This window comes from Anomaloglossus baeobatrachus, chromosome 1 (assembly GCF_048569485.1).
Source record: "Anomaloglossus baeobatrachus isolate aAnoBae1 chromosome 1, aAnoBae1.hap1, whole genome shotgun sequence".
Classification (NCBI taxonomy): domain Eukaryota; kingdom Metazoa; phylum Chordata; class Amphibia; order Anura; family Aromobatidae; genus Anomaloglossus; species Anomaloglossus baeobatrachus.
This window is the reverse complement of record NC_134353.1, coordinates 904,822,421-904,850,161: the sequence shown is the minus strand read 5'-3', so window position 1 is coordinate 904,850,161 and position 27,741 is coordinate 904,822,421. Positions and strand designations below refer to the sequence as shown.

General features: G+C 45.8%; 1 protein-coding gene across 1 annotated transcript in view; it reads left to right on the top strand.

The window, feature by feature from the left end:
- The window catches only part of PSTPIP2 (proline-serine-threonine phosphatase interacting protein 2), a 107,710-nt gene that overhangs the window by 29,519 nt on the left and 50,450 nt on the right, over positions 1–27,741 (top strand). The window contains exons 2-3 of the mRNA XM_075343091.1: positions 24,750–24,850; positions 26,981–27,058. Of these exons, the coding sequence (XP_075199206.1) occupies positions 24,750–24,850; positions 26,981–27,058 (179 nt within the window). The remainder of the gene's footprint in view (positions 1–24,749; positions 24,851–26,980; positions 27,059–27,741) is intronic.

The window sequence follows — 27,741 nt, the reverse complement described above, 5'->3', positions numbered from 1 at the left end:
ACTACTATAATACTGCTCCTATGTACAAGAATACAACTACTATAATACTGCCGCTATGTACAAGAATATAACTACTATAATACTGCTCCTATGTACAACAATATAACTACTATAATACTGCCCCTATGTACAAGAATATAACTACTATAATACTGCCTCCTATGTACAAGAATATAACTACTATAATACTCCTCCTATGTACAAAAATATAACTACTATAATACTGCCGCTATGTACAAGAATATAACTACTATAATACTACCCCTATGTACAAGAATATAACTACTATAATGCTGCTCTCTATGTACAACAAAAACTACTATAATACTGCCCCTATGTCTAAGAATATAACTACTATAATACTGCTCCTATGTACAAGAATATAACTACTATAATACTGCCTCCATGTACAAGAATATAACTACTATAATACTGCCCCTATGTATAAGAATATAACTACTATAATACTGCCTCATATGTACAAGAATATAACTACCATAATACTGCCCCTACGTACAAGAATATAACTACTATAATACTGCCCCTATGTACAAGAATATAACTACTATAATACTGCCCCTATGTACAAGAATATAACTACTATAATACTGCCCCTATGTACAAGAATATAACTACTATAATACTGCGTCCTATGTACAAGAATATAACTACTATAATACTGCCCCCTATGTACAGGAATATAACTACTATAATACTGCCCCCTATGTACAAGAATATAACTACTATGATACTTCTATATACACCAAAATAACTACTATACTGCTTTCTAGCCTTGAGGTTGTGTGTTTGCAGCACACCTGATGTCTGGAGAAAGCTCAGGGCAGAAATTTTTGCAGCAAAATCTAAAAGTTTGGTGAAACCACCTGCAAGTGATCAGTGCAACCGTCCCCCGTGCAGGCAGAGGAGAATGTCTCTGAAGAAACAGACCATGCAGGAGAATCTGGTGCAGGCTGTAGTGATACTGGCCAACTGCATGCGATCTGGGAGCAACAAGAAGGTGTAAAGACCAAGAGAGAAGCATCAGAGTCATGGTGCCACTACAGCCTCCTATGTATGAGAATTAACTAATATGGTAAGTTTTGTCAGGGTAATACATTTACATTTATAGCTGTGCCATCTGTTTATATGGGCATCTCATGTGTTATGACTTGTTTGATCTGATAAGGATATCAATTATTCAAATTTGTCTGTCTGTGCGGCTGATAATGGGGCTGTGCGGCATATAATGCGGCTGATCATGCGGCTGTGCGGCTGATAATACGGCTGTGTGGCTGATCATGCGGCTGTGCGGCTGATAATACGGCTGTGTGGCTGATCATGCGGCTGTGCGGCTGATAATACGGCTGTGCGGCTGATAATACGGCTGTGCGGCTGATAATACGGCTGTGCGGCTGATAATGGGGCTGTGCGGCATATAATGCAGCTGATCATGCGGCTGTGCGGCTGATAATACGGCTGTGCAGCTGATAATGCGGCTGTGCGGCTGATAATGCGGCTGTGCGGCTGATAATGCGGCTGTGCGGCATATAATGCGGCTGTGATGCTGATAATGCAGCTGATAATGCGGCTGTGCGGCTGATAATGCGGCTGTGCGGCTGATAATGCGGCTGTGCGGCATATAATGCGGCTGTGCGGCTGATAATGCAGCTGATAATGCGGCTGTGCGGCTGATAATGCGGCTGTGCGGCATATAATGCGGCTGTGCGGCTGATAATGCAGCTGATAATGCGGCTGTGCGGCTGATAATGTGGCTGTGCGGCATATAATGCGGCTGTGCGGCTGATAATGCGGCTGTGCGGCATATAATGCGGCTGTGCGGCATATAATGCGGCTGTGCGGCTGATAATGCAGCTGATAATGCAGCTGATAATGCGGCTGATAATGCGGCTGATAATGTCGGGCGTTTGGCTCTTGAACAAAGAGACGCTCATTGTTTATGTGACGGGCCAGGGATTACGTTGAATAAGTTGGTTCCACAGTTTCAAATTGAATTCAATCATCAGTTCTGCAAACCTTCAATACCAATCCTTTATCTCAAAAAGGATATATCTATATATATAATTGCCTTATTCTGTCTGTTTGTCTGTCTGTCTTGTTCCAAAATGACGTCATTACAGTGACAACCGTCGCATTGGCCGCTCGGCCCGGCCCCGCCCCTCGCACGCATTAGCCGCTTGGTTCGGCCACGCCCCCCGCACACTGTGCTCGCTCGGCCACGCCCCCCGCACACTGTGCCCGCTCGGCCATGGCCCCTGCACACTTTGCCCGCTTGGTCACGCCCCCCCACACTTTGCCCACTTGGCCATGCCCCCCGCACACATTGGGCACCTATACACTCACCCCCCAGGACTACTCCACCTCTTACACTTCCAAATGCTAGAGTCTGGCTCAGTGGTCAGGTAGGTGCACCGAGAAAAATCAGCATATAATAAGGTAAGCTCGGGCACACAAAATGAAAGTCTGAGACAAAATGATGCTGGTGAAACAATCCGCTTATTTTTTATTTTGGTGCAAAGGTCAAAAATAATAGATGCAATTTTTTCTAACGTTTCGGCCCCTGTCTATAGGCCTTCGTCAGAGAAATCTATATGGTCAAAAAGGATAAATATGTAAGGTTCCCACAGAGAGGAGATCCAAATATAACAAATGAAATGCCTTTGCTGTTGATCAAATGTTGATATGTCAGAGAACAGAGATAAGGACTCCTGCTCCAGAGGTAAGTATAAGTATTATGATATCCACTAGTCAGTGCCACAGGGTATCTTATACTACAAGGTCGATAACCGCCTCCAAATACAGGGATGACATGATGTCCATGTACTCAAACCGCATAAGTGTGAGTTGGAATGGATCTACGTAGGTCTGCTGGTGGTACTGCAATCCTAGTAACTGATTCAACGATAGAAGCTTGGTATGGCTGATGAATGCACGCCCAAAAAGTGAGCTAATTGCACATAGGTAACTACAAGAGTAGTCACCCGGAGGGTTACAATACTACCATATACCGCAATGTATTGCCTGATCAGCTGTTAAAGGTAAAGATGAGAAATTTAAGTAGGGCTCGTCACATGCCTGAGGAACGAGAGAATCTCAAAAGTATAGGTTGTGACCGCTGTCTCCCAGTGAATCTCCGGAGATTCACTGGGAGACAGCGGTCACAACCTATACTTTTGAGATTCTCTCGTTCCTCAGGCATGTGACGAGCCCTACTTAAATTTCTCATCTTTACCTTTAACAGCTGATCAGGCAATACATTGCGGTATATGGTAGTATTGTAACCCTCCGGGTGACTACTCTTGTAGTTACCTATGTGCAATTAGCTCACTTTTTGGGCGTGCATTCATCAGCCATACCAAGCTTCTATCGTTGAATCAGTTACTAGGATTGCAGTACCACCAGCAGACCTACGTAGATCCATTCCAACTCACACTTATGCGGTTTGAGTACATGGACATCATGTCATCCCTGTATTTGGAGGCGGTTATCGACCTTGTAGTATAAGATACCCTGTGGCACTGACTAGTGGATATCATAATACTTATACTTACCTCTGGAGCAGGAGTCCTTATCTCTGTTCTCTGACATATCAACATTTGATCAACAGCAAAGGCATTTCATTTGTTATATTTGGATCTCCTCTCTGTGGGAACCTTACATATTTATCCTTTTTGACCATATAGATTTCTCTGACGAAGGCCTATAGACAGGGGCCGAAACGTTAGAAAAAATTGCATCTATTATTTTTGACCTTTGCACCAAAATAAAAAATAAGCGGATTGTTTCACCAGCATCATTTTGTCTCAGACTTTCATTTTGTGTGCCCGAGCTTACCTTATTATATACTCCACCTATTAGACACCTCCCTGTTATGATCTGGAACCATGGAAGACCACCATAAATCATTGGTAAAAGGTGACAAGAGCATTGGCAACTAATCTGGCTGCCATCCCCTTACTAACCCTCAACACTAGAAGTAGCCGAGGGGTGAACTAACATCCTATGCACCGCGAACCCAGCTGGAGAACTAGCTATCCTAAAGGAAGGAGAGATGAATAACTCTCTACCTCAGAAAATAGATTGCCAAAGAATAGCTAGCCCCCCACATTCAAAGACTGCGGTGATATAGGAAAACACAATACACAGGTAGATGATAGGATTAGCAAAAGTGAGGCCCTACTGACTAAATAGGACAGGATAGGAAAGGGACTGATGGTGGCCAGATGAAAACCCTACAAAAATCCAAAAACCTGATAGTACAAAAAGCCCTCAGATCACTAGATCTGAACTCCGTCCTATACCAGGCGCTCTTGTCATATCAATGAACAGAAAGCAGGAGCCATACAAATTCAAGAAGCAACAAACACATGGACTTGTAGGAGCAATACTCCAAACATAGCTGCAGGGAGCTTCCCAGCTAAGCAACTGAGAGGGAAGATCCCTGCATGCAAATAAACTAACAATAACCACAGTAAATGACAAACTCAGATAAGAGCAAAAAGAACCAAACACAAATAAAGAGCCAAGCACTTATCTGGGGTAGATGTGGTCTGGAGCAGGATGAAGCAGGCTGGTGTACAAAGAACAACTGACATCCGGCATAGCCTGCTAGCAGACCAGGTTTAAATAGGCAGAGAGTTAGCAATGGAAACGCCCATTGCTCAACACACCTGGTCTCTGTCCAAACCATTCCTGGCCACAAGAGGGAGCCTCACAGCAGCAAAAGCATAACTGACATTCACAACACCTCTCCCCCAGGACTACTCCTCCTATTAGACTCCTCTCCCCCCAGGACTACTCCTCCTATTAGACTCCTCTCCCCCCAGGACTACTCCTCCTATTAGACTCCTCCCCCCAGGACTACTCCTCCTATTATCCTCCTCTCTCCCCAGGTATACTCCTCCTATTATCCTCCTCTCCCCCAGGACTACTCCTCCTATTATCCTCCTCTCTCCCCAGGACTACTCCTCCTATTATCCTCCTCTCTCCCCAGGACTACTCCTCCTATTATACTGCTCTCCCCCAGGACTACTCCTCCTATTATCTTCCTCTCCCCCCAGGACTACTCCTCCTATTATCCTCCTCTCTCTCCAGGACTACTCCTCCTATTATCCTCCTCTCTCCCCAGGACTACTCCTCCTATTATCCTCCTCTCTCTCCAGGACTACTCCTCCTATTATCCTCCTCTCCCCCCAGGACTACTCCTCCTATTATCCTTCTCTCCCCCCAGGACTACTCCTCCTATTATACTCCTCACCTCCAGTACTACTCCTCCTATTATACTCCTCACCTCCAGGACTACTCCTCCTATTATACTCCTCACCTCCAGGACTACTCCTCCTATTATACTCCTATCCTCCCAGGACTACTCCTCCTATTATACTCCTCTCTCCCCAGGACTACTCCTCCAACACACACACACTGCACAAAACATACCTCCCCCCAAAACACAAACACGCACCCCACACACATACACACACACAAACCGCGCAACACACACACCACCACACACACACAGCGCTCCTCAAACAACGCAACACATACAACGCAACACACAAACAACACCGCTTTCACCCCCCGCCACACCCAGACAACGCCCAGAACATTAACAGCGCCCTACACAAACACTTGGCAACTACACACAACAATATATATATATATATATATATATATATATATATATAACAAAAATCGAACATTAACTACACAATAAATTCTAGAATACCCGATGCGTTAGAATCGGGCCATCATCTAGTATATATTTTAAGAATGTACAAAGAAATGGGGAAGGATAAGAGCTCATAGGTAGTTCAATGGTATTAGTGCGCTTTGGACTTCTCCAAAAATTAGGCAGTTGCTTTATTGGCAATTCCCACATTTATTTCATGCCTGGTTTCTTCCACAAACAGTCTGGTATTGTAATTGAGCTGAGCTGCAATACCCCCGTTACACAGGGGTGGAGCTGTTTTGACAGAAAGCAGACATGGTTTTGTTTTTTTTTTCAAATTCTGGACAACCTCTTCAATGGGATTTTGCCCTTAGGCTGGAGTCACACTTATGAGAGGCGCAACGCAAGTCTCACATCGCATCATCTGGAACATGCTTGTTCTCACCCACAAAGCTCTCCACAGTGCGGCACCCCCCTACATCTCCACCCTCCTCTCTGTCTATCATCTCACCCGTTCTCTATGCTCTGCAAATGACTTTCGACTAACATCCACACTAATTCGAACCCCCCACTCCCGGATCCAAGACTTCTCCCGAGCTGCACCAATCCTCTGGAATGCTCTACCCCAAGAAGTTAGGACAAATCACAACTTACTCAGCTTCAGACGCTCCCTAAAAACGCATCTTTTTAGGGCGGCCTATCACACTCCCTAGCCAAACTAATTTCACCTAATCCCTCTACAACTTCTCAGAACGTAACCCCACATCAAACTCCATGGCACCCAAATGCATCTCAAGGCTCTGGCCAACTGATCCAGGAAGCCATTATCTATCCCTCATGAGATGGCTGGATTCTCATTGTAAATAAGCACTTGTACCTTGCCCCTCCCCCCATCTCATTGTAGATTGTAAGCTCTCACGAGCAGGGTTGCCTTTTTTCCCTTTAAATATTGTATCTTCTATAATTGTTACTTGTTTGTATATGTTTATGTATATGATATGTATACGTATATGAGCCTCCTGAATTGTAAAGCGCTGCGGAATATGTTGGCGCTATAGAAATAAAGATTATAATTATTATTATCTGGAACAGCCTGACACTCTCCGCACACAAGCGTCTCAGCTGCATAGAAATACATACAGACAACCCGCTCTTGTCAGGAGAGTGTGCTGCCGTGCCGTGTGACGTGATGTGAGTCTTTCACGAGTCTCTCGCAAGTGTGACTCTGGCCTTAAGGGGAATCTTTCAGCAGCTTTTTGCTATGTAAGCTGAGGACAGCATGCTGTAAGAGTTAAAATACAGAAGTCAACTATGCTTCTCTTATCAGGCTCCATGTTGTTTTTTACTTAAACTTAATCATTTGGTGATTATCATTGCTGTGAATAGCTGGCTCCTGCCATGTTGTTTGACATACCCCCTTGCTGTGATTGGCTCCGCACAGTCAAACAATCTCTATTGAGAGCCTGGTGTGGGCGGGGACAGCTCCCTCAGCTCTGCTGCATTGCTAAATGTAAAACCTCAGATTATATCAGAACAGCTGCAGCCTGTAATCTAAGTCATACATTATTAGATTCAGATACTCTTTGCCTATGTTATGCTGCTCTCAGATGAGGTAGCAAAAACTTGCTGACAGATTCCCTTTAACATGTGGTCAGCTCTACAGGTCCTGTTAGGGCGGCTTTGCACACTACGACATCGCAGGTGCGATGTCGGTGGAGTCAAATCGAAAGTGACGCACATCCGGCGTCACTTGCGATGTCGTAGTGTGTAAATCCTAGATGATACGATGAACGAGCGCAAAAGCGTCTTTATTGGTCATCGGTGTAGGCTCCGACATTTCCATAATGCCGGTACTGCGACAGGTACGATGTAGTTCCTCGTTCCTGCGGCAGCACACATCGCTGTGTGTGAAGCCGCAGGAATGAGGAACATCTCCTACCTGCCGCCAGCGGCTATGCGGAAGGAAGGAGGTGGGCGGGATGTTTACATCCTGCTCATCTCCGCCCCTCCGCTTCTATTGGCCGCCTGCCGTGTGACGTCGCTGTGACGCCGCACGACCCTCCCCCTTAGGAAGGAGGTGGGTCGCCGGCCAGAGCGACGGTTGCAGGGCAGGTGAGTGCATGTGAAGCTGGCATAGCGATAATTATCGCTACGCCAGCTATCACAAGATATCGTACCTGCGACAGGGGCGGGGACTATCGCGTGCGACATCGCAGCATCGGCTTGCGATGTCGCAACGTGCAAAGCCCGCCTTAGTCGTCTGCATATTAGGATAACTATATCCTGAAGAATAGCTCACAATGAACCATGCCACTAACGGAGGTTAGATAAAATACAACCTTTCTCCCAAATACCGAATATTCTTTTTTTGCAAGTGACTTTTGTCATGTTTACAAAAAGAAGAGCCATGGCCATCATTGTGCACATAACCTCTTGTACTCTCTGGTGTCTGCAGGTCATTTCCTTACTGAATAGGTAGGGACTGGTCTCATGGACATATCTACTCATCAAAATGCCGGTAAACTTGCTGGAGGTTTACTATGAGAAGTGACATAATTCAATTCTCTGTGGCCTTGACTCTTTTAAAAACAGTAAGAGTCCATAAAAGGGTTTTCTGGTACTTTTTTTTTACATTAAAGGGAAGAAGGGAGTGTAAAAAAAAAAACACCCCACCGGACTGCTGTCTGTGTTCACTATCGGTCTCCTGGCTTCTTCTTTAGGCAGGGTATGTCATGTGACCACTGCAGCCAATTAGCGATCTTTGATCAGCTGCAGCGGTCACATTCCATCAGTGTCAGCTGATTGAGTGGAGCGGTATCTGGCGAACGTAAAGAAAGTCTAAACCTAGATATGAATGGGCTAATTAAACAAATATAGATGCCCTCATTATTTGTCTGAATGACTCAGAAACACTCCAAAATCCTGCAAAGAACAAAGGGGGTAATCTCCTGCTGATCAGTCCCATCCTACTGCAGATGGCATAATAGGGGGGAGGCTCCTGCTGCAGAAAGTTGTCTTACAGCCAGACATAAGACAGTGAGGAGGAGGGCATGGCTGAGCTTTTGAGACAAAAAGACATTTCTTCATATATGTCTCAATTTTTATCGTTACATGGGGGAAAAAAAGCATCAAAGGAGGAAATTTAAAAAGGACAAGGTTAACTGCTTCAGTCCGAGTAATAGCGGTACCTTGCAAGATTAGCCTAAACATACGTGTGCTCATAGCAAAATCTTTAGAAAGCAAGTTACCTTTAAAATCAACACATCACCCACATGGAAGGTAACAGAAATTTGTTCTGCTCTTCCGCAGATAAGAAGGTCAAACAGTGAAACCATCTTAGGTATATTCTGTATGTGACAACTTCTGTAAAAATCCTATATAGGAAGTAAAAATGATAAATAAGAACTCGCTATAACGAAGGGTAATATATTTATTATTCAAAAATACCGTAGTCCTGTGCAAATTCTTGTATTCGGATCCTGCAACTTCCTCTTGGACTGGAGCCAGTATCTCAATAACTAGGCAAATATTCATTAGTTAGTTATTACTCTGTTATCTGTTTGAGGTCATTTAATTTTATGTTATGCTGGTTCTTTCCCCTCAGGCCAGGGGTGAGGAACCATTTTATCAACTTGAAAATTACCCTACTATTGTTGGTCAAACAATTAACTCACCCCTATTGTGGTGGCTGGAGCTTCCTCTCTTTGGTGCTGCTATGATGTTAGGTGATATTGATCTTGTTGCTTCTCACAACTACTTTTCCAGGTTTGTGTCGGCTGGAACTGCTGTATACATATACACATCACATAGTAGACACTGGCACTTCTGTATATACTGTGCATCACATAGGAGATGCTGAGGGCATATACATCACAAGAGACACTAGGAGCATATACATCACAAGAGACACTGGGGGCATATACATGACAGGAGACGCTGGGGGCATATACATCACAAGAGATACTGGGGGCATATACATCACAGGATATGTTGGGGCATATTCATCACAGGAGGGGATGAAGGCATACACTTCACAGGAGATTATGGAGGCATATACATCACAGGATATGCTGGGGGCATATGCATCACTGGAGATGCTGAGGGCATATACATCCCAGGAAGGGGATGGGGCAAATATATCACTGGGGAGGGCAGGGGGCATATATATCACAGGAGATGCTCGGGGCATATATATCACAGGACTACCATACTAGCTGCTATACCATCAGCCCCAGTAGAGACATTCTGCAGCGACGGTTCCCTACACTTAGCCGCAACACCACAAGTGGCATCACAAATAAACTTTATTCACCAATCCCCTGTAAATATCCCCATTTCAAAAAGGGCCCAGGGCACGGAACTGGGTAACGGCCACCATCGTGACATTCACAAGGCGTACACTGTCTGGAACCGAGTACCCCATATCCCTGGGTGCTACACAGCCTTTCGAGTGTCCAACTACTCGTTACAAGTATCGAGCACCCGAGCATTGTAGTGCTCGCTCATCACTAGTTACCAGTACCGAGCACCGGAGCATGGTAGTGCTCACTCATCACTAGTTATGAGAACCAAGCACCTGACCATAGTAGTGCCTGCTCATCACTAGTTACGAGTACCGATAACCTGAGCATGGTAGTGCTCGCTCATCACTAGTTACGAGTACCGATAACCTGAGCATGGTAGTGCCTGCTCATCACTAGTTACGAGTACCGAGCACCCGAGCATGGTAGTGTCCGCTCATCACTAGTCGGACTCAGGACCAGTTTTAGTTTGGTAAAATGCTTGGCATTTGCCTAGACCTCGAGTTTCCTAAAGCAGTGTTCCCCAACTCCAGTCCTCAAGGCCCACCAACAGTGCAGGTTTTTGGGATTTCCTTAGTATTGCACAGGTGTTAATGTAATTACCTGCCCAGGTGCTGGTTCCAACAGCAGTGCAATGCTAAGGAAATCCTGAAAACATGCACTGTTGGTGGGCCTTGAGGACTGGAGTTGGGGAACCCTGTCCTAAAGGACCCCAAAAGACCCTTCCACAGGACCAACCAATAAGCAGAAAGGAAAAAGGACTTCCCAAATAGCCTCTTCTCAATTCTAGACCATTACATATTAGATTATTTTAATCCTAAAGTGTCGCGGGCGGGGGGGGTGCGCTGCTCGACCGCGCTTGCGGCTCGGGTCCGGCTGCTGCGGCTGCTCGGTGGCTCGAGCGGTGGGCCGGATCCCGGGGACTCGAGCGGCGCTCCTCGCCCGTGAGTGAAAGGGGTAGTTTGTTGGGGTTTGGGATGTCGGTTTGTGGCGCCACCCACGGTGTGTGGTGAGGTTGGGGCACCACCGCTGCTCTGTACGGGGATCCCCGGAGCGATGACAGGGAGCAGCTGGGATGTTTCTCTTCCCTCCGTGGGTAGGGGGTTTTTGGTGGTCCCGGGGCCCGGTGATGTTGACTGGAAGGTGGATTGCGGGGCTTGGCCTGGTGCAGGGTCGGGGGCAGCGCAGTGCCGGACGGCATGGGGGTACTTACTCAGCCAGAAACGTACACGGAGTCTCTGGTAAAACAAACGGCTGGATGGACGAGTCCCACAGACGGCTGCGGCGGTCACTCCCGGTAGGTTGGCGGTAACTGTCTCTCCCTGCACCTATGTTGTGTTTTCGGCCCCGATGGCTTCCCACCGGTAGCCCACTCCCCAGCGATGTATTTGCCAGAGGAGCCCCTTTTGCCCGCAGGCGCTGGCCCTGGGAACTCTAGCTGTGGCGGTAGCTGTATTTCCCTTCACGGTTGAGCGGTTGCCTTCAGTCGGGTCTTTGCTGCTGGGAAACCCCGGAGGTTCCCGTCGCTGACGGATTTTACCGGTTTTAACGGCGACTCCAAGCCTGGTCGGTGTCTGTAGCCCTGCCGAGTGGTGCTGGCTTCTCTTCGCTCCCTGGTCCGGTACCGGCGGGCCACCGCCCGTCCCCGGTCCTTACGGTTGTGCGTCAATCGGCCTCGCCTGCAGACGGTCACCACTGTCTGCCAACCTTGCTGTATGTGCCCGGGCCACATACCCGGACACGGTCAGTCAGCTCCTCCACTACCACTTCCTTCAACTTCCAAACTCAACTGCTCCTTTTCCCGCCTCCAGGACTGTGAACTCCTCGGTGGGTGGGGCCAGGGGTGGAATTCAGCCGGTTCTGTCCAGTTCTGGAGAACCGGTTGTTAAAATAGCAGCCGGTTCCCAGAACCGGCAAGAAACAGCTCCGGTGATCCGGTTCCCTGTATTCATTTGTGTTAGTGTCTCTTTAAGACACTGACACAAATGAATCCCGTACCTCCGTGCCGCACTTCCGGGTACAGTGGAGCTTGTCTCCTCCCTGACCCGGCGTGCAGCGACGCGCTGACGCTACAGAGGTGACGGCAGTGTGAGGAGGGAGCTCCTCCTCCTGCCGTCTGTCAGCGTCAGCGTGGCTGAGCGTGCAGAGACGATCCACGGAGGAGGACGGAAGACAGGAGAAGCTGCCAGTGCCTGGAGGTAAGCGCTCAGTGGGCTGAAGATGCAGGGAGCAGGGAGAGGAGCCGCATTAACATGGGAGCGCTCTATGGGGAGAGGAGGCCACATAAGATGGGAGCGCTCTATGGGGAGAGGAGGCCACATAACATGGGAGCGCTCTGTGGGGAGAGGGGCCACATTAAGATGGGAGCGCTCTATGGGCAGAGGGGGCACATTAAGATGGGAGCGCTCTATGTGGAGAGGGGGCACATTAAGATGGGAGCGCTCTATGGGGAGAGGAGGCCACATAAGATGGGGGCGCTCTATGGGGAGAGGAGGCCACATTAAGATGGGAGCGCTCTGTGGGGAGAGGGGCCACATTGAGATGGGAGCGCTCTATGGGGAGAGGGAACACATTAAGATGGGAGCGCTCTATGGGGAGAGGGGGCACATTAAGATGGGAGCGCTCTATGGGGAGAGGAGGCCACATAAGATGGGAGCGCTCTGTGGGGAGAGGAGGCCACATAAGATGGGAGCGCTCTGTGGGGGAAAGGGGCCATAATGGGATGGGATCTGCTTGGGAAAGAGGCCATAATGGGATGGGATCTGCAGGGGAAAGAGGCCATAATGGGATGAGATCTGTATGGGGAAGGTCGTCTGTTCCAATTTTAGCAGGGTTCCTTTAGTAATAATTTTTAAAAACTGTAGAAAAATCATTTAATACAATATGACTGACAGTGACGGGAACAACTGGTGCTGGACACGAGAGGAAGGGGAAGGAGGGGAAGGAGATTTTACTTTAAATTACTTGTACTGTTTGGTTGAGGAAAGTGCGTGAAAATGAGTGTGGCTAACAAAATGGGTGTGGTTACAGAATGGGTGTGGTTTTCAAATGGGCGGGGTTTACAGAGAACCTGTTGTTAAAAATTTCAATCCCACCCCTGGGTGGGGCCAACCGCCTGGCTCCACCCCACCTGGTGTGGACATCAGCCCCTGGAGGGAGGCAACAAGGATTTTGTGTGTGCGGCTGATGTGCCTAACCGGGGTGTGGGGTTTGTTGTTGCAGTACCTGTGACGTCCTGGCTTGTCCAGGGCGCCACAAAAGCATCCCAGTATTTATCTAGCATTATCTGGTAGTATTATTTAGAAGCTGAATTGCTGTATTATGTGAGAACTACGTTATATGGCACTCAGAAGTTGCATTGTTTTATTTTTTTCTATTCCTATCAGGATTATATGTATAATTTATTGTGCTTGTTTACAGTATATGGCGTCCCCATATTCTGCAGCACTTTATATACACTGTGTATTTTAGAGGTGTGAATAAATTTGCAGGTTCCTGCTCCATTGACCACATCATTTTTCCATGGCCGTGTCAAAATCTTAATGGAGAGTGTCTGATTCTGATCGGGTTAATGAAGGGGTTGCGGCACATTTGCAAGAACTGAAGCGCAATTATTATTTATGAGGAACAGCGCCACACACTTGGCTGTGGCCGGTACTGCAGCTCACAACAACAGGCATAACCTCATGTTTCATTTACAGCCCCAGGCAGAATGAGTCTGGGATCTCCCAGAGAAATTCTCATCTTTCAGGGATAGTGTAAGATAGATTCATGAGACCTGCCGTCCCCTGAGTCCCCGCGGTGTATACGCAACACCAGATCTATACATTCCTGTGCAGTATCTGGGATTAAATGTTCAGGAGGAAGCGTGGCATGTAAAGCATGAGGAAGCTGCACAAAAAAAAAATCATTTCTGTTGTATATATAGGAACTGCTCCAACTGTTATGAAGGTGATCATCGTGCATTTGGAGAACACCATGGTCATGGGTCTACCGATATGTAACCCTGTCCTTTACTACACATACACTGCATAAAGAGATGCGCTTCCACGTGGAGTCCACTTTTTTGGGTTGACCACCAAGGCAAAACATATGTAACAAAAACGAAAATAAGTCATGAGTGTACTAGAAATGACTTGTCACAAAGTTCACAAACTTGCTTCTCCAGTCTTACCGTCACTGGGTAGACCGGTCCCCGGGCTTTAGGGAATTTCCCGATCATGCCTTTGTGGTACCTGTAGACATTTTTTCATATGTCGTCTTTGCATCTGTCAACCTGACTCCTATCTTTGACAGATTATCTTCCGGTTTGAACTCTCATAATCTAACTGAGCTTCTCTCCCCTCTTTTCGTTGATAAAGGAAGCTGGCCATTTTTGGTCAAGCCATTTTTATTCCATTCTTTGTCAGCCTTTCGAGAAAAAGGGATAAAGATGTTTTCAGGTGGCAGTGTGTCCACATAATGGGGCAACCACCCTGCATCTATAAAAAATAATACTCTAAGCCCCCTTAAGGTGACCATCTACAATGTAACATAAGGGATTGTCCTAGCATAGGTATTGATGACTTTGGCACATGATACGTGATCATTACCAGATGGGGAGGGGGGTAGTCCTATACCCGGTATAACAGGCCACAGTATAGCCACAGTCCAGTCTATACCTGGTGTTAAAGTGGCCTGAGCTGGATTATACTCTGGTGTATAAATTGGCCTAGCCCAAAATATACCCCTCAAGCCATATTGAAACGCCCACGCCGGGGCTTGCAGGGCTCGCACGGTCACCGGGCCGGTGGTATTCGGGGTCAGGCTGTGAGTGGCCCAACCCGGCTTCCGTGACCCCCAGCGGGTTTCAATAAAAGGAAAGTCCGACCATCAGTCCGGTATTACAAGGGGGACGGAAGGAGGGTAACGGGGTCCCTGGGGGGGGGCTTGCCATCGCTCTTCCCCAGGAAATGGTACGGGACGGGGACGGGGGGTGCTTGCAGCGCCACCCGTGGTTTGCGGCCAGGTGTTAAGCCGCCGCTGCGCGGTCTCTCTCCGGGGCAGGTGTTACGGGCAGCCGGATGGAATCGCTCCCCACGGGTGGAGCGGGGGAGCCCCGGGAGGTTAATGAGACCCAGGGCAACAGTCCTCAGGGACACCGGGGGCACAGGGTGGCGGCATTACTCACAGCAGTCACGGTGTGCGGTTCCAGTTGTTCTTTATTTAAAGTCCGTTTCACATCGCACCCGGGTGCTGGTCCTCGCCGCCTGTAGCCTTTGGTCGGTCCCGGGCAGATAGGAGGAAGGGGTGTCCTGAGGTGTTCTGGGGGTCTCTCCCTTTCGGTGCGTTAGTGCCGTCCCCGTGGCATAGAGCATCTTGGGAACTCACCGCCTCTCTGTCTCTCTCATCCCCGGTAGCGGACCTAACACAACCGCCACCGAGTACAACTTGCTCCAGGGAACCCCAGTCCTCAGCTCCATTCCCCTCCTCTAGGTGTTATCAGCCCTGGTCTCGTGGCATCTCCTCAACAGGAGCCGTTCTCTGGACGTCTGCACTCCCTTGCAGCCCCTGACGTTCTGTCCAAAACTTCTGTGTGCTCTGCACTAAACTCACTCCTTCAGGCCCCCCTCCTCTTGGTTGTCATGGGGACCTGCCTGTGTCCAGCCACCTGCTCATTAATGAGACAGGATGATTCATGGACTCAGAACAAACTTCTGCAAATGCTGTTAACTCCTTCCTGCCAGTGTGATGTTAGTGTGTGTTGTGGGGACCTTTCTTCCTCCTGCCCGGGAAAAATGGGGTAACATTTAATACCCTGTAACGACCCATTTACAGGGGCGTTACATTCCTCCAGACCAAAAACGCAACACTCCGGGGTTGCGACAACAAACAACACCGCAAAAAAAACTTTTCATAGATAAACAAATTAACACGTCCCTTTTACCGGGACCCAATAAAGGATAGGAAGAGGCAGGAGGAAAAAGAAGAAGAAAGAGAAGAAAAACATGGAAAAAGAAACATTTGCATATAAAAAAAAAACCATTTAAACTCTCTCGAACAGGCCTCCTTATGACGCTCAAGGGCCCTCCAGGTACCCAGGTTTAGGGAGAAAAACTCGGTAGTCCAAATCCCGGTACGGGCTGCGGTGCCGGGCTCACCACTCCGGCCACCACTCGCCAAAGCTCGCACCCGGGCAGTCCATATCATCTCCCCATCTTCTCCTGGGCCTGGGGAGGCAGGGTTCCTGGCTCCTAGCAAATGTCCAACAAAGGGGCGGGCACGGATTTTCGCACCCCGCTGCAGCCCCACCCACGAAGGGCGGGCCAGTCCAGTCCTTGTTGGTACGCATGGCACCCATCCCATTCTCAATGGACGCCATTGTACAGTCCAAGTCCATTTGTCACATACCCGCAGCCGCGAGCACCAAAATAAACGTGAGACAATCCAATATTGCAGATGGTATACACAAGGCACGCGTCACCCGGTGTTACCGGGTCTTGTCCGGACCCTGCTCGCAGCGCCAAGTTGAAACGCCCACGCCGGGGCTTGCAGGGCTCGCACGGTCACCGGGCCGGTGGTATTCGGGTTCAGGCTGTGAGTGGCCCGACCCGGCTTCCGTGACCCACTGTGGGTTTCAATAAAAGGAAAGTCCGACCGTCAGTCCGGTATTACAAGGGGGACGGAAGGAGGGTAACGGGGTCCCTGGGGGGGGGGCTTGCCATCGCTCTTCCCCAGGAAACGGTACGGGACGGGGACGGTGGGTGCTTGCAGCGCCACCCGTGGTTTGCGGCCAGGTGTTAAGCCGCCGCTGCGCGGTCTCTCTCCGGGGCAGGTGTTACGGGCAGCCGGATGGAATCGCTCCCCACGGGTGGAGCGGGGGAGCCCCGGGAGGTTAATGAGACCCAGGGCAACAGTCCTCAGGAACACCAGGGGCACAGGGCGGCGGCATTACTCACAGCAGTCACGGTGTGCGGTTCCAGTTGTTCTTTATTTAAAGTCCGTTTCACATCGCACCCGGGTGCTGGTCCTCGCCGCCTGTAGCCTTTGGTCGGTCCCGGGCAGGTAGGAGGAAGGGGTGTCCGGTGAGGTGTTCTGGGGGTCTCTCCCTTTCGGTGCGTTAGTGCCGTCCCCGTGGCATAGAGCATCTTGGGAACTCGCCGCCTCTCTGTCTCTCTCATCCCCGGTAGCGGACCTAACACAACCACCACCGGGTACAACTTGCTCCAAGGAACCCCAGTCCTCAGCTCCATTCCCCTCCTCCAGGTGTTTTCTGCCCTGGTCTCGTGGCATCTCCTCAACAGGAGCCGTTCTCTGGACGTCTGCACTCCCTTGCAGCCCCTGACGTTCTGCCCAAAACTTCTGTGTGATCTGCACTAAACTCACTCCTTCAGGCCCCCCTCCTCTTGGTTGTCATGGGGACCTGCCTGTGTCCAGCCACCTGCTCATTAAGGAGACAGGATGATTCATGGACTCAGAACAAACTTCGTGCTGCAAATGCTGTTAACTCCTTCCTGCCAGTGTGATGTTAGTGTGTGTTGTGGGGACCTTTCTTCCTCCTGCCCGGGAAAAATGGGGTAACATTTAATACCCTGTAACGACCCGTGTACAGGGGCGTTACAATATGATACCCCCATATACACAAGAATTACTTAATTTTTGGTAAAGAATCCCTCCGTCTGCTCGATATGGCTTAGCTGTTTGTCTGAACCGGGACTTGGCATTTACACGTTTCTCTGCAGGTAGATCGTAGACCCACTGGTGGTAGTTTTGTTGTGGTGCAGTGTAGAATCTCAAAAGCTGGTCATACAGTTGGTATTCCATGGTTGTCAAAATTGGAAAATGTTTGGTGTCATGTTGTAAAAATTGGAAAAAGTTTGGTGTCATAGAGAAAAGAAAGAAACATATATAAGTTAAAATACATAATGTTAAAGGCGTGGTCCACTACTCAGCATTAGTGGCTACATCGATGTAAAGCTCAGAGAAATACCTTGTGTAGTCAATTCTGACTCTGAGCGGCGCTATCGCGGTCCGCTCATCCCCATCATGTGACCCCCGGGCTCCATGACCTCTGTAATCTGGTGACGTTACGTCAATTTCCAGTTGACCTGACATCACCGACGCCGGCCTCAGTCTCCGTGAATGACTGGGCTGTGGGAAGAGTTTCACCGCTCGTTACAGCCCAGCATCTCCCTGCTTGCAACGCTATGCAATGAAGGAGAGCACAAGAGATGCTGGGCTGTGACTAGTGGTGAAACTTCGCCCACAGCCCAGTCACTCACAGAGACTGGGACCGGCCTTGGTGATGTGGGGTCAACTGGAAGTTGACGTGACATCACCAGATCTCCGAGGTCACGGAGCCCAGGAGTCAAGTGATGGGGATGAATGGACTGCAATAGCGCTGCTCAGAGGCAGAATGTACTACACAAGGTATTTGAGAAAAGCCTTTTTTATGAGCTTTACATCGATGTCGCCACTAATGCTGGGTAGTGAACCACCCCTTTAACTATGCACTGATGGGACAGCGCCGTCTACTGTCAGTTCAGTGAAAGCACTGTACTATTTTATACCAGACTTTAATCCCTGAGGTATACTGTGGTCTGGGCTACACTATATCCGGAAACTACATTAGACGGGTTTTAGTCTGGCCTGGAGGGGTATAGTTTGGGCTAGGCTATGTTACACTCCGCGGTATAGTTTGATGTAGGACGGTTAATCCCCAGGGTATACTCTGCCTGGAGGGGTATAGTTTGACCTAGGCTATTTTACACCTCGCGGTATAGTTTGATCTAGGACAGTTAATCCCCAGGGTATACTCTGCCTGGAGGGGTATAGTTTGACCTAGGCTATTTTATACCTCGCGGTATAGGCCTAGGACAGTTTATCACCGGGGTATACTCTGGCCTGCCCCAAACTAACCCGGGCTTAACATGGTATGAGGTTTATTTGGCCGGCACCATTAACGGTCAGCTATTACTTGCTCTGGCGCCGGCTGCCTGTAAATATAGCTGGCCAGAATTTTGGCAACTGTTTGCATGACTTTTCCACTACAACAATAAACACGTCTTGTTTATAACTTTAAAATGACTAACTAATGACCAAGGCATTTACATAGGAGGAAATCAGGTGCATACCTATAATAGGCGCAGGGGTTGCAATTGCACCCTGACCCTGGAGCTTAGGGGGCCCAAAATGTCATTTTGGCTCATATGAAAAGATCATTACAACTAAAGATTTGCAATAATTAGGGTCCATATTGGACGTTTTTGCGCTGGGGCCAACGAGCTTCAGGTTACGTTACAGACACGGCACCTCACCCATGACGCTTTCACAATTACAACAATTCTTAGATAAACAATATGATTAGTTTTGCAGAAAACACTGGGTTTCTTGGAAGTCTCTCACGTTGCTGACTTCCAGTTGAAATTAATTTTTACTTCTCAGCCGTAAATAGGAAGTGAAACAAACATGGTAATCTGTATGATATTACCAACAGCAGATGTATACTTTCTGTATTTAATTGAGTTTGACTATTTTGATCACATTCTTGTCTCACAGGGGCATAAAATCCTACATGTTGCCTAAAATCCTACATAAAATCCTACTTGAAATCTGCATAGAAAGAAATGGATCATATTGACATTCCATGAAGGAATTATTTGTTTATCAGATAGCTTTGTGAGTGAAATACAATCCTTCTATGCCTCTTGAACGCCAAATTAATATGATTTGTTTTATGAGCGCTCGGGTAAATCATTGCAACACACATGCTTTGTGGTGTACTGAAAGTTTCTGCTTTATTACAACATGTGACCAGTTTATATAGTACCTCGAACAAAGAAATGACTCCTCTGAACTATGCACCAATAAGAGCACTAGGGGCATAAACGGAAATGTGAAGCTTTCCTGCCCATCAGTGTTAGCTGAAGCCTATGACAAGCCTATGACATTCAGTTATAAGGCAAGATGGTTTCTTTAAGAACAAAATGGAATTTATTCTTTCACAGCTTCCACGCTAAAGTTTCTCACAATCACCTTGAAAGCACGGCCATAGTGATATGGGAATTTCTATAACAGGAGAACCAAACCAACCCAAGAGGCTCATTCCAACACCTCTCATGCAATCATCCTAATCCACCATGCGTACATCTAAGCTTCTGTTCATACTTACAATATGCCATGTAGAAAAAAGCAGCAAATTTCCAGCACCAGGAGAAGCTCAATTAAAAGTCCACTTTATTAGGAAAATAAAATAAAAAACAGCAGGTACAGCATATGTCGGATGGTTTACAGAACAACGCGTTTCGACGCTCAGGTCTTAATCATGTTCTGACATTAAATGCGACCATCTTCCTTTTGTTGGATCTCTCCACCGTTAATAATCCCAAACACATGTGTGGGTCGCAATAGGCAACTCCCAAAGTGGTGGTGGAGAGGAATCCAACAGGATGGAAGAAAAAAGTTCAAGATATATACAAAATTGTTATAAGAGAAGCAGTATTCTCACATAATACTTTTAAAATATGGATATCCACTATGGATTTGATATATACAGTCCTACATGAATATAATTCATACATATAGTTCTTAGTTTAACGTAAAAAAAAATTTTTTGTTTATTTTTATTATATATATATATATATATATATATATATGTATAGGTCAAAGGACAATAAGCAAACGACATTATAACTGTGTGGTTAAATAGAGTGGCAAAGAGCAGGATATAAGTATATTTTTGCAACAGTCAAAAAGACAAAAAGACAAAAAATGGGTGTTGATCCTATAAGAGAAGTGGGATATAAAATCCATCAGTGCAGTGATACATAAAAAGGATATATAGAAACCGCACATGGTCTGAACCAGGTTATAAGGATTTTTTTGTTCACTTGTTCATGAGACTTTTGATCATCACTATTATAATAATTCAATCAGGGAATGTATATATATTCTCAAATCCATAAAGGACTGCATTAGTGAATTTATAGCAAATTTATAATAGGTAAATTTTCCCCTTATATAGCATTCAAAATGATTTATATATATATATATATATATATATATATATATATATATACATTTTCTGCATTTGTTTTTTAAAAAAAAAAACAAAAAAAAACTGTGACCAGTTTATATAGTACCTCGAACAAAGAAATGACTCCTCTGAACTATGCACCAATAAGAGCACTAGGGGCATAAACGGAAATGTGAAGCTTTCCTGCCCATCAGTGTTAGCTGAAGCCTATGACAAGCCTATGACATTCAGTTATAAGGCAAGATGGTTTCTTTAAGAACAAAATGGAATTTATTCTTTCACAGCTTCCACGCTAAAGTTTCTCACAATCACCTTGAAAGCACGGCCATAGTGATATGGGAATTTCTATAACAGGAGAACCAAACCAACCCAAGAGGCTCATTCCAACACCTCTCATGCAATCATCCTAATCCACCATGCGTACATCTAAGCTTCTGTTCATACTTACAATATACCATCAGCCACAGAAGAAGCTTTTGGTCAGGTGGATTGGACCGGTCTTTAGAGGACTTTAATCCACATTGGGCTTGGGCCTGACTTGCCCTCCTGGATCAATGCCCTTTATTCCACTGCATGGGTTAACACTAGAAGTCCCAGAAATTTCGAGCTCCCCCCTGAGGTCCCGAAAGAGGGTCAAATGGCATACAATAAACTGAATAGAACTAACTAGAAACTAAATGGCTAAACTCAATGGAAAACAACAACCTCCTGTGGTGCGACAGTAATGGCCTTAATTACAGAAAAAAAAGACGGTGATTATAGGATGTTAACTAAAATCCTTCAGGTCATTCGACCCATCTCTGGGTTCCAAAGGTAGAAATGTTAAATGACCCCTCTCTGGGACTTCTAGTGCTAATGGTAATGACTGCCTTTCCTTAGCCTTCAGATTACTAAGGGAAGCCGTCAGGTTCCTCTTCATTTACATACTGACTCTAGAGCTGTTTCTCTACGTTATAACAGTCAATATGGGTATTACTGGTCTGCAGAGAGGAAGAATGAAACACACATTTGCTGCCTATGCTGATTTTTTATTACCCTACGACATCTATCTCAATAGTTCCCTCTCAGAATCGATTTGATGATAAGCAAAACAGGCTTCCCTTTCACGTAGTTTCAATCTGCCTTAAAAACTTTAGGCGTTATACGCAATTGAAATGCTAAAATCAGAAGTGGGATTGGTTTTCACCTCTACCACCAAACGGCTCTCAATGTGGGTGATACTTTCAGAATTTGAGGACAGCATGTTAGAATCAATCTTTACCTAAAATTCCTCTTCCTTCTCTCCCTTGGTTAGACCCAGCACACTGGAGTTTAGTATCCTTGCGCACACTAATATTTCCCACACTATCTGTCTGCAGAACCGTATTGTGTCCCATCTCCCTTCCTGGTGTCGAATACACTGTGTTACGTGTCTGGAGAGAGCAGAGCCAATGTGCTGCCTAATATGTTTCCCAAGGCATGGCATGGTCCACGTTCGATTCTCTAGGCTCTACTCACGAATACTGCTCGCTGTGATTTTGGAGATCTCTCCACCTCCACCATTCTCTCCCCTAATCTAACCAATCCTCTCAGTTTACGAGGGATAAAACCCATTTTGATAACTGCTATTTTGAGTCAGATCCTTTGAGACTCACACTATCTAATTTACATGATTTTGGTTGTCTCCCCTCTTCCATCCTTCCAAAACCCGTTTTTGCTGAACTCGAAATAAGACCTAGGTCTCTTTCTCTTGGAGAACTTGTCAAAAAAACAGAGAAATCCTTTGCCTTTACCAGGTCCTTCCATGTCAACAATCATTACTTAGATGTGATAGAAATGTTTGTAGGAAGAGGTTATGCCGTTCCATACCTTCAAGTCTTGTGTCCTGGTACCTTTTTGGGGTAGTATACAACACATTACCTCTAAACTGATGGGCCTCTAATTTCCTCTTGGACTCAAAACACTTTTATTGCATCACTGTGATATCTTTGTCCTAAGAAACAAGTGCTTTCTATTGCTTGATTAATGCAATTCACTCTTGTATGCTTTTCATATGAAGGCGTCCAGATTCAGCCTCCCTAGGTCTCTGGTTCTCCAAGTTGCATTAATCAAGTCCTGAAGGAGAGAGAACTTGTGTCTTGAGACAAGGATATCACTGTGATGTAATAAAATTGGCCCATCAGTTTAGAGATAATCTGTTAAAAACTACCCAAAAAAAGTTTATAAGGAAGGAGGACCTGATCTTGTCATCACGTAACAAAACCTCCTCCTTTAGAGGGAAAGGGAGTAGGAAAGCCATGCTGCCGTAAGAGAGGAAACGTCTGCAGTAAATCAATATGATTTATTTCTACGTGTTTCAGAGAGATATCCCTCTCCTTCTTCAGGAGAAACCATATGCATAATTGTTCCTGAAGAAGAAGAGGGATATCTCTCCAAAACGCACAGAAATAATTCATAATCATGTACTACAGAAGTTTCCTCTCTTACGGAAGCACGGCTTTCATACCACCTTTCCTCTCAATGGCCATCTTCACCCCACGTAGGGTCGCAGCAGCCATCACATACCAGCACACTACTGTTAGTTGTGACACATACAAAGAAACAAGGGCAGCTTTCCAAATGGGTTGCCCTCCTGGTGCCATCTGATAGGACCCTACTTAATTTTTAATAGGTAAATGTGGGGTGATTTAAACTTTTAAATATTTAAGATTTTTTTATAGAATTTTCTATTATTTTTTTATTACTATTTTATTTGTTTTAGTCATTTAATAATTTATACAGTATAACCCTGCCAGCATGTAGTTATGCTCAGCTAAACTGCTGTTTATACCATTTATTCTTCATATATTTGCATTTAAATTATTACATTTAATGCAGATTTGCAGACTTAGACAAAATTGTTGGTACTTTCTGTTAAAGTAAGAAAACCCCACACTGCTCACTGAAATAAATTGAATTACAAAAGTAATATTCAATTAAAGTTTTCCGACTATGAACTAATGAAAATCAGTTGACTTATAATCAGGTCGAGCTGCTTATTTAAAGGGTGAAAAGTAGTCACTGTGCTGTTTGGTATCATGCACCAAACAAACCTAACAAGAGAGCTGTTAACATTTTCGGACTAATGAAAATCAGACATTGATTTTTGAATTGTAGTTCAACAGAAAAAAAAAACAACTAATCAAAATGGCCTAAATAAAAATGACAGTACCTCTAGCAAAGGATGAAAAAAAATTAACTACAGGGACAGGTTAAACTAAGGTGTGTCCTGTAATTAGGATCACAGGTGTCGACCAACTTGTAATCAGTCAGGCAGCTTATTTAAAGGGTGAAAAGTAGTCACTGTGCTGTTTTGTATCATGGTGAGTAGCACACAGAACAGGAACGAAGCAAAGCTAAGAGGAGAGTTGTCTGAGGAGATTAGAAAGTCTAATTGATTGGTACAGAAATAATTTGTTTGCAGTGATTGCCTCAAAAGGTTGTGCAACAAAATACTAAGTTACGGGAACCATTATTTTTTTCCAAGCCAGCTTCATTAGTTTTTTATTCTATCAAACAGAAATTCAAAGTTAATGTTTGATTCTCATTAGTTGATGGGCAGTAAATTTAAATTGAAAATTAGTTTTCTCAGTTTCAAATTGTTTCCGTGTCCATTGTGGGCTTTTCTTACTTTTACAGAAAGTACCAATAATTTTGTCCACATCTGTATACTTTTATATAGTCATACATGAATGCATTATTATACTGTTCCATATCCTTTTCCCTGCAGAGTACAGATATTACCAGTACCCTAGGCTATGACACGCTCCTACAGCACATGAATGATGGGAGAAAGAACTGCAAGGAGTTTGAAGATTTCCTAAAAGAAAGGTGTGTTACATTAGTACAAAAATGTACAGGCCGATTACTGATATATGATAAAGGGTGCTTTATACGCTGTGACATCGCTAACGAAATATCGTCGGGGTCATGTCCTTAGTGACGCACATCCGGCGTAGTTAGCGACATCGCAGCGTGTGACACCAAGGAGCGACGATCAACGATCGCAAAAACGTTAAAAATCGTTGATCGTTGACACGTCGCTCCTTTTCATAATGTCGGTGGTGCATGCCGCTGGTTGTTCGTCGTTCCTGCAGCAGTAAACATCGCTATGTGTGATGCCGCAGGAACGACGAACATCTCCTTACCTGTGTCCACCGGCAATGAGGAAGGAAGGAGGTGGGCGGCATGTTCCGGCCGCTCATCTCCGCCCCTCCTCTGCTATTGGGCGGCCGCTTAGTGACGTCGCTATGACGCCGAACGCACCTCCCCCTTTAAGGAGGGATTGTTCGGTGTTCACAGCGACGTCGCTGAAAAGGTATGTGCGTGTGACGCTGCCGTAGCGATAATGTTCGCTACGGCAGCGATCACCAAAGGTCGCATGAACGACGGGGGCTGGTGCTATTGCGCACAACATCGCTAGCAATGTCGCAGTGTGTAAAGCAACCTTTATTCATAAAAAAAAAACCCTCTCTCTTTTCAAAACTCTGATTAATAAAAATATGCCGGCATTAGAAGCAGCATACTGGCATTGTGCTACTAAAGAATCTATTATACTGCACCAAGTGATCATCTGATGTGTATGGGGTCTTCCAACTGTTTCCCAACATCAGGGAAAATATATACAGTTGAAACCAGACATTTCCATCCGCTCTCCATAAAGACACATCTGCAGGTTTTTCTCACTATCTGCCATGAAATTAGGGCGTTGTCACACGGTACGATCTATCGTGCGATCGCACGAGTGATCGTACCCGCCCCCGTCGTTTGTGCGTCAAAGGCAATTAGTTGCCCGTGGTGCACAAAGTTATTAACTCCCTGTCACACGCACTTACCTCCTGGACGACGTCGCTGTGGGCGGCGAACATCCTCTTCCTGAAGGGAGAGGGACGTTCGGCGTCACAGCGACGTCACACAGCGGGCGGCCAATAGAAGTGGAGGGGCGGAGATGAGCGGGACGTAACATGCCGCCTACCTCCTTCCTTCCGCATTGCTGGCGGGATGCAGGTAAGCTGTGTTCGTCATTCCCGGGGTGTCACACGGAGCGATGTGTGCTGCCTCGGGAACGATGAACAACCGGAGCACAGAAGGAGGACCGATATTTTGAAAATGAACGTCGTGTCAACGAGCAACGATAAGGTGAGTATTTTTGCTCGTTAACAGTCGTTCGTAGCTGTCACACGCTACGATATGTCTAACGATGCCGGATGTGCGCCACGGAATCCGTGACCCCAAGGACATATCGCCCGATATATCGTAGCGTGTGACGCCGCCCTTAGAATAAACCTTTCCCTTTTTAGGTCAATTAGGTACTAAACTTATTTATATTTGCCAAATGATGAGAGAAAATGTTAAATGTTTTAAGGCATTTTTATAACTTTCTGCAAAGTCAAAAGTTTCCATACATTTCATGAGTATTTGGTATCATTGCCCTTAAACTCTATGACTTGGGTCAAACGTTTTGGATCTCCTTCCACATGCTTCCACAAGCTTCTCACAACAATTAGTAGGAATTTGGGCCCATTCCTCCTGACAGAACTGGTGTAACTGAGCCATGTTTGTAGGTTGTCTTGCTCGCATCGTCCTTTTCAGATTTTCTCATTGGATTGAGATCAGGGCTTTCTGATGGCCACTCCAAAACATTGATTTTGTTATCTGTAAGCCACTTTGTAACCAGTTTGGCAGTATGCCTCAGGTCATTGTCTATTTGGAAGACCCATATTCACCCAAGCTTTAAGTTCCTGGCTGATGTCTTGAGATATTGCTTCAGTATTGCCACATAATCTGGGAAAAACCTGCAGATGTGTCTTTATAGAGAGCGGAGGGAAAAACATGCAGATGTGTCTTTATAGATAGTGGATGTAAACTTCTGGTTTCAACAGTAGATAAATAGAGAGATATGAATTTACATAATTTTATTGATTTTGGACATAAAATAATGTACTGTTTCACCTTCTCCAGGGCAGTGATAGAAGAAAAGTACGGGAAAGATCTGCTTAATTTAACCAAGAAAAAGCCTTGTGGTCAAACTGAATTGAAGTGAGTGAGCAGTTTCCTGATCAGTCTGTATAAAAATCCAGAATATCCTGTCTATTTGAATGGGTTGATTTAGAAAATCCACTTTTATTTCCCTTTCATTCTGAATTATTGTATGTGAATAATTAGATAAAGAGCAGCTACAAATAATCTCTTTGTTTGGAGAACCGAAAATGTCTATATATTACCCAGGTAGCTCATTGAGTTGAATGGGCTCTAAGCAATACATTAATTTTCCTGCGGAGGCGCTGCAGAGGAACTGAACACATGGTGCTGGGTTCACATCCAGATAATAGCTGAGCACTGGCGGTTCCAAAAGTGGGAACATTTGTGATTTGTTTATTTTGGAGAGGTTGTCTAAAATAAAAGGTGAATTTCATACTAAATGTTCATCAACTAAAAGGAATATTCCCATCTAACAATCCTATCCCAATATGTAGTAGGTGTCATAATAATATTAATATTAGGAAATGCCTCCAATTAGAAATGTAGCATAGTTCTTCTGATTCACAATGTTGCTTACCTCATGTTCAGGGCATTGCAGGACCTTGGTTATCCATGGTTGCATATAGTGACAGTTAGTTAGTTGCGAGTTGTCATAATAACCATGGATACCTAAGGTCCTGCAATGCCCTGAACATGAAGTGACATTGTGAATCAGAACTGCACTACTTTTCTAATTGGAG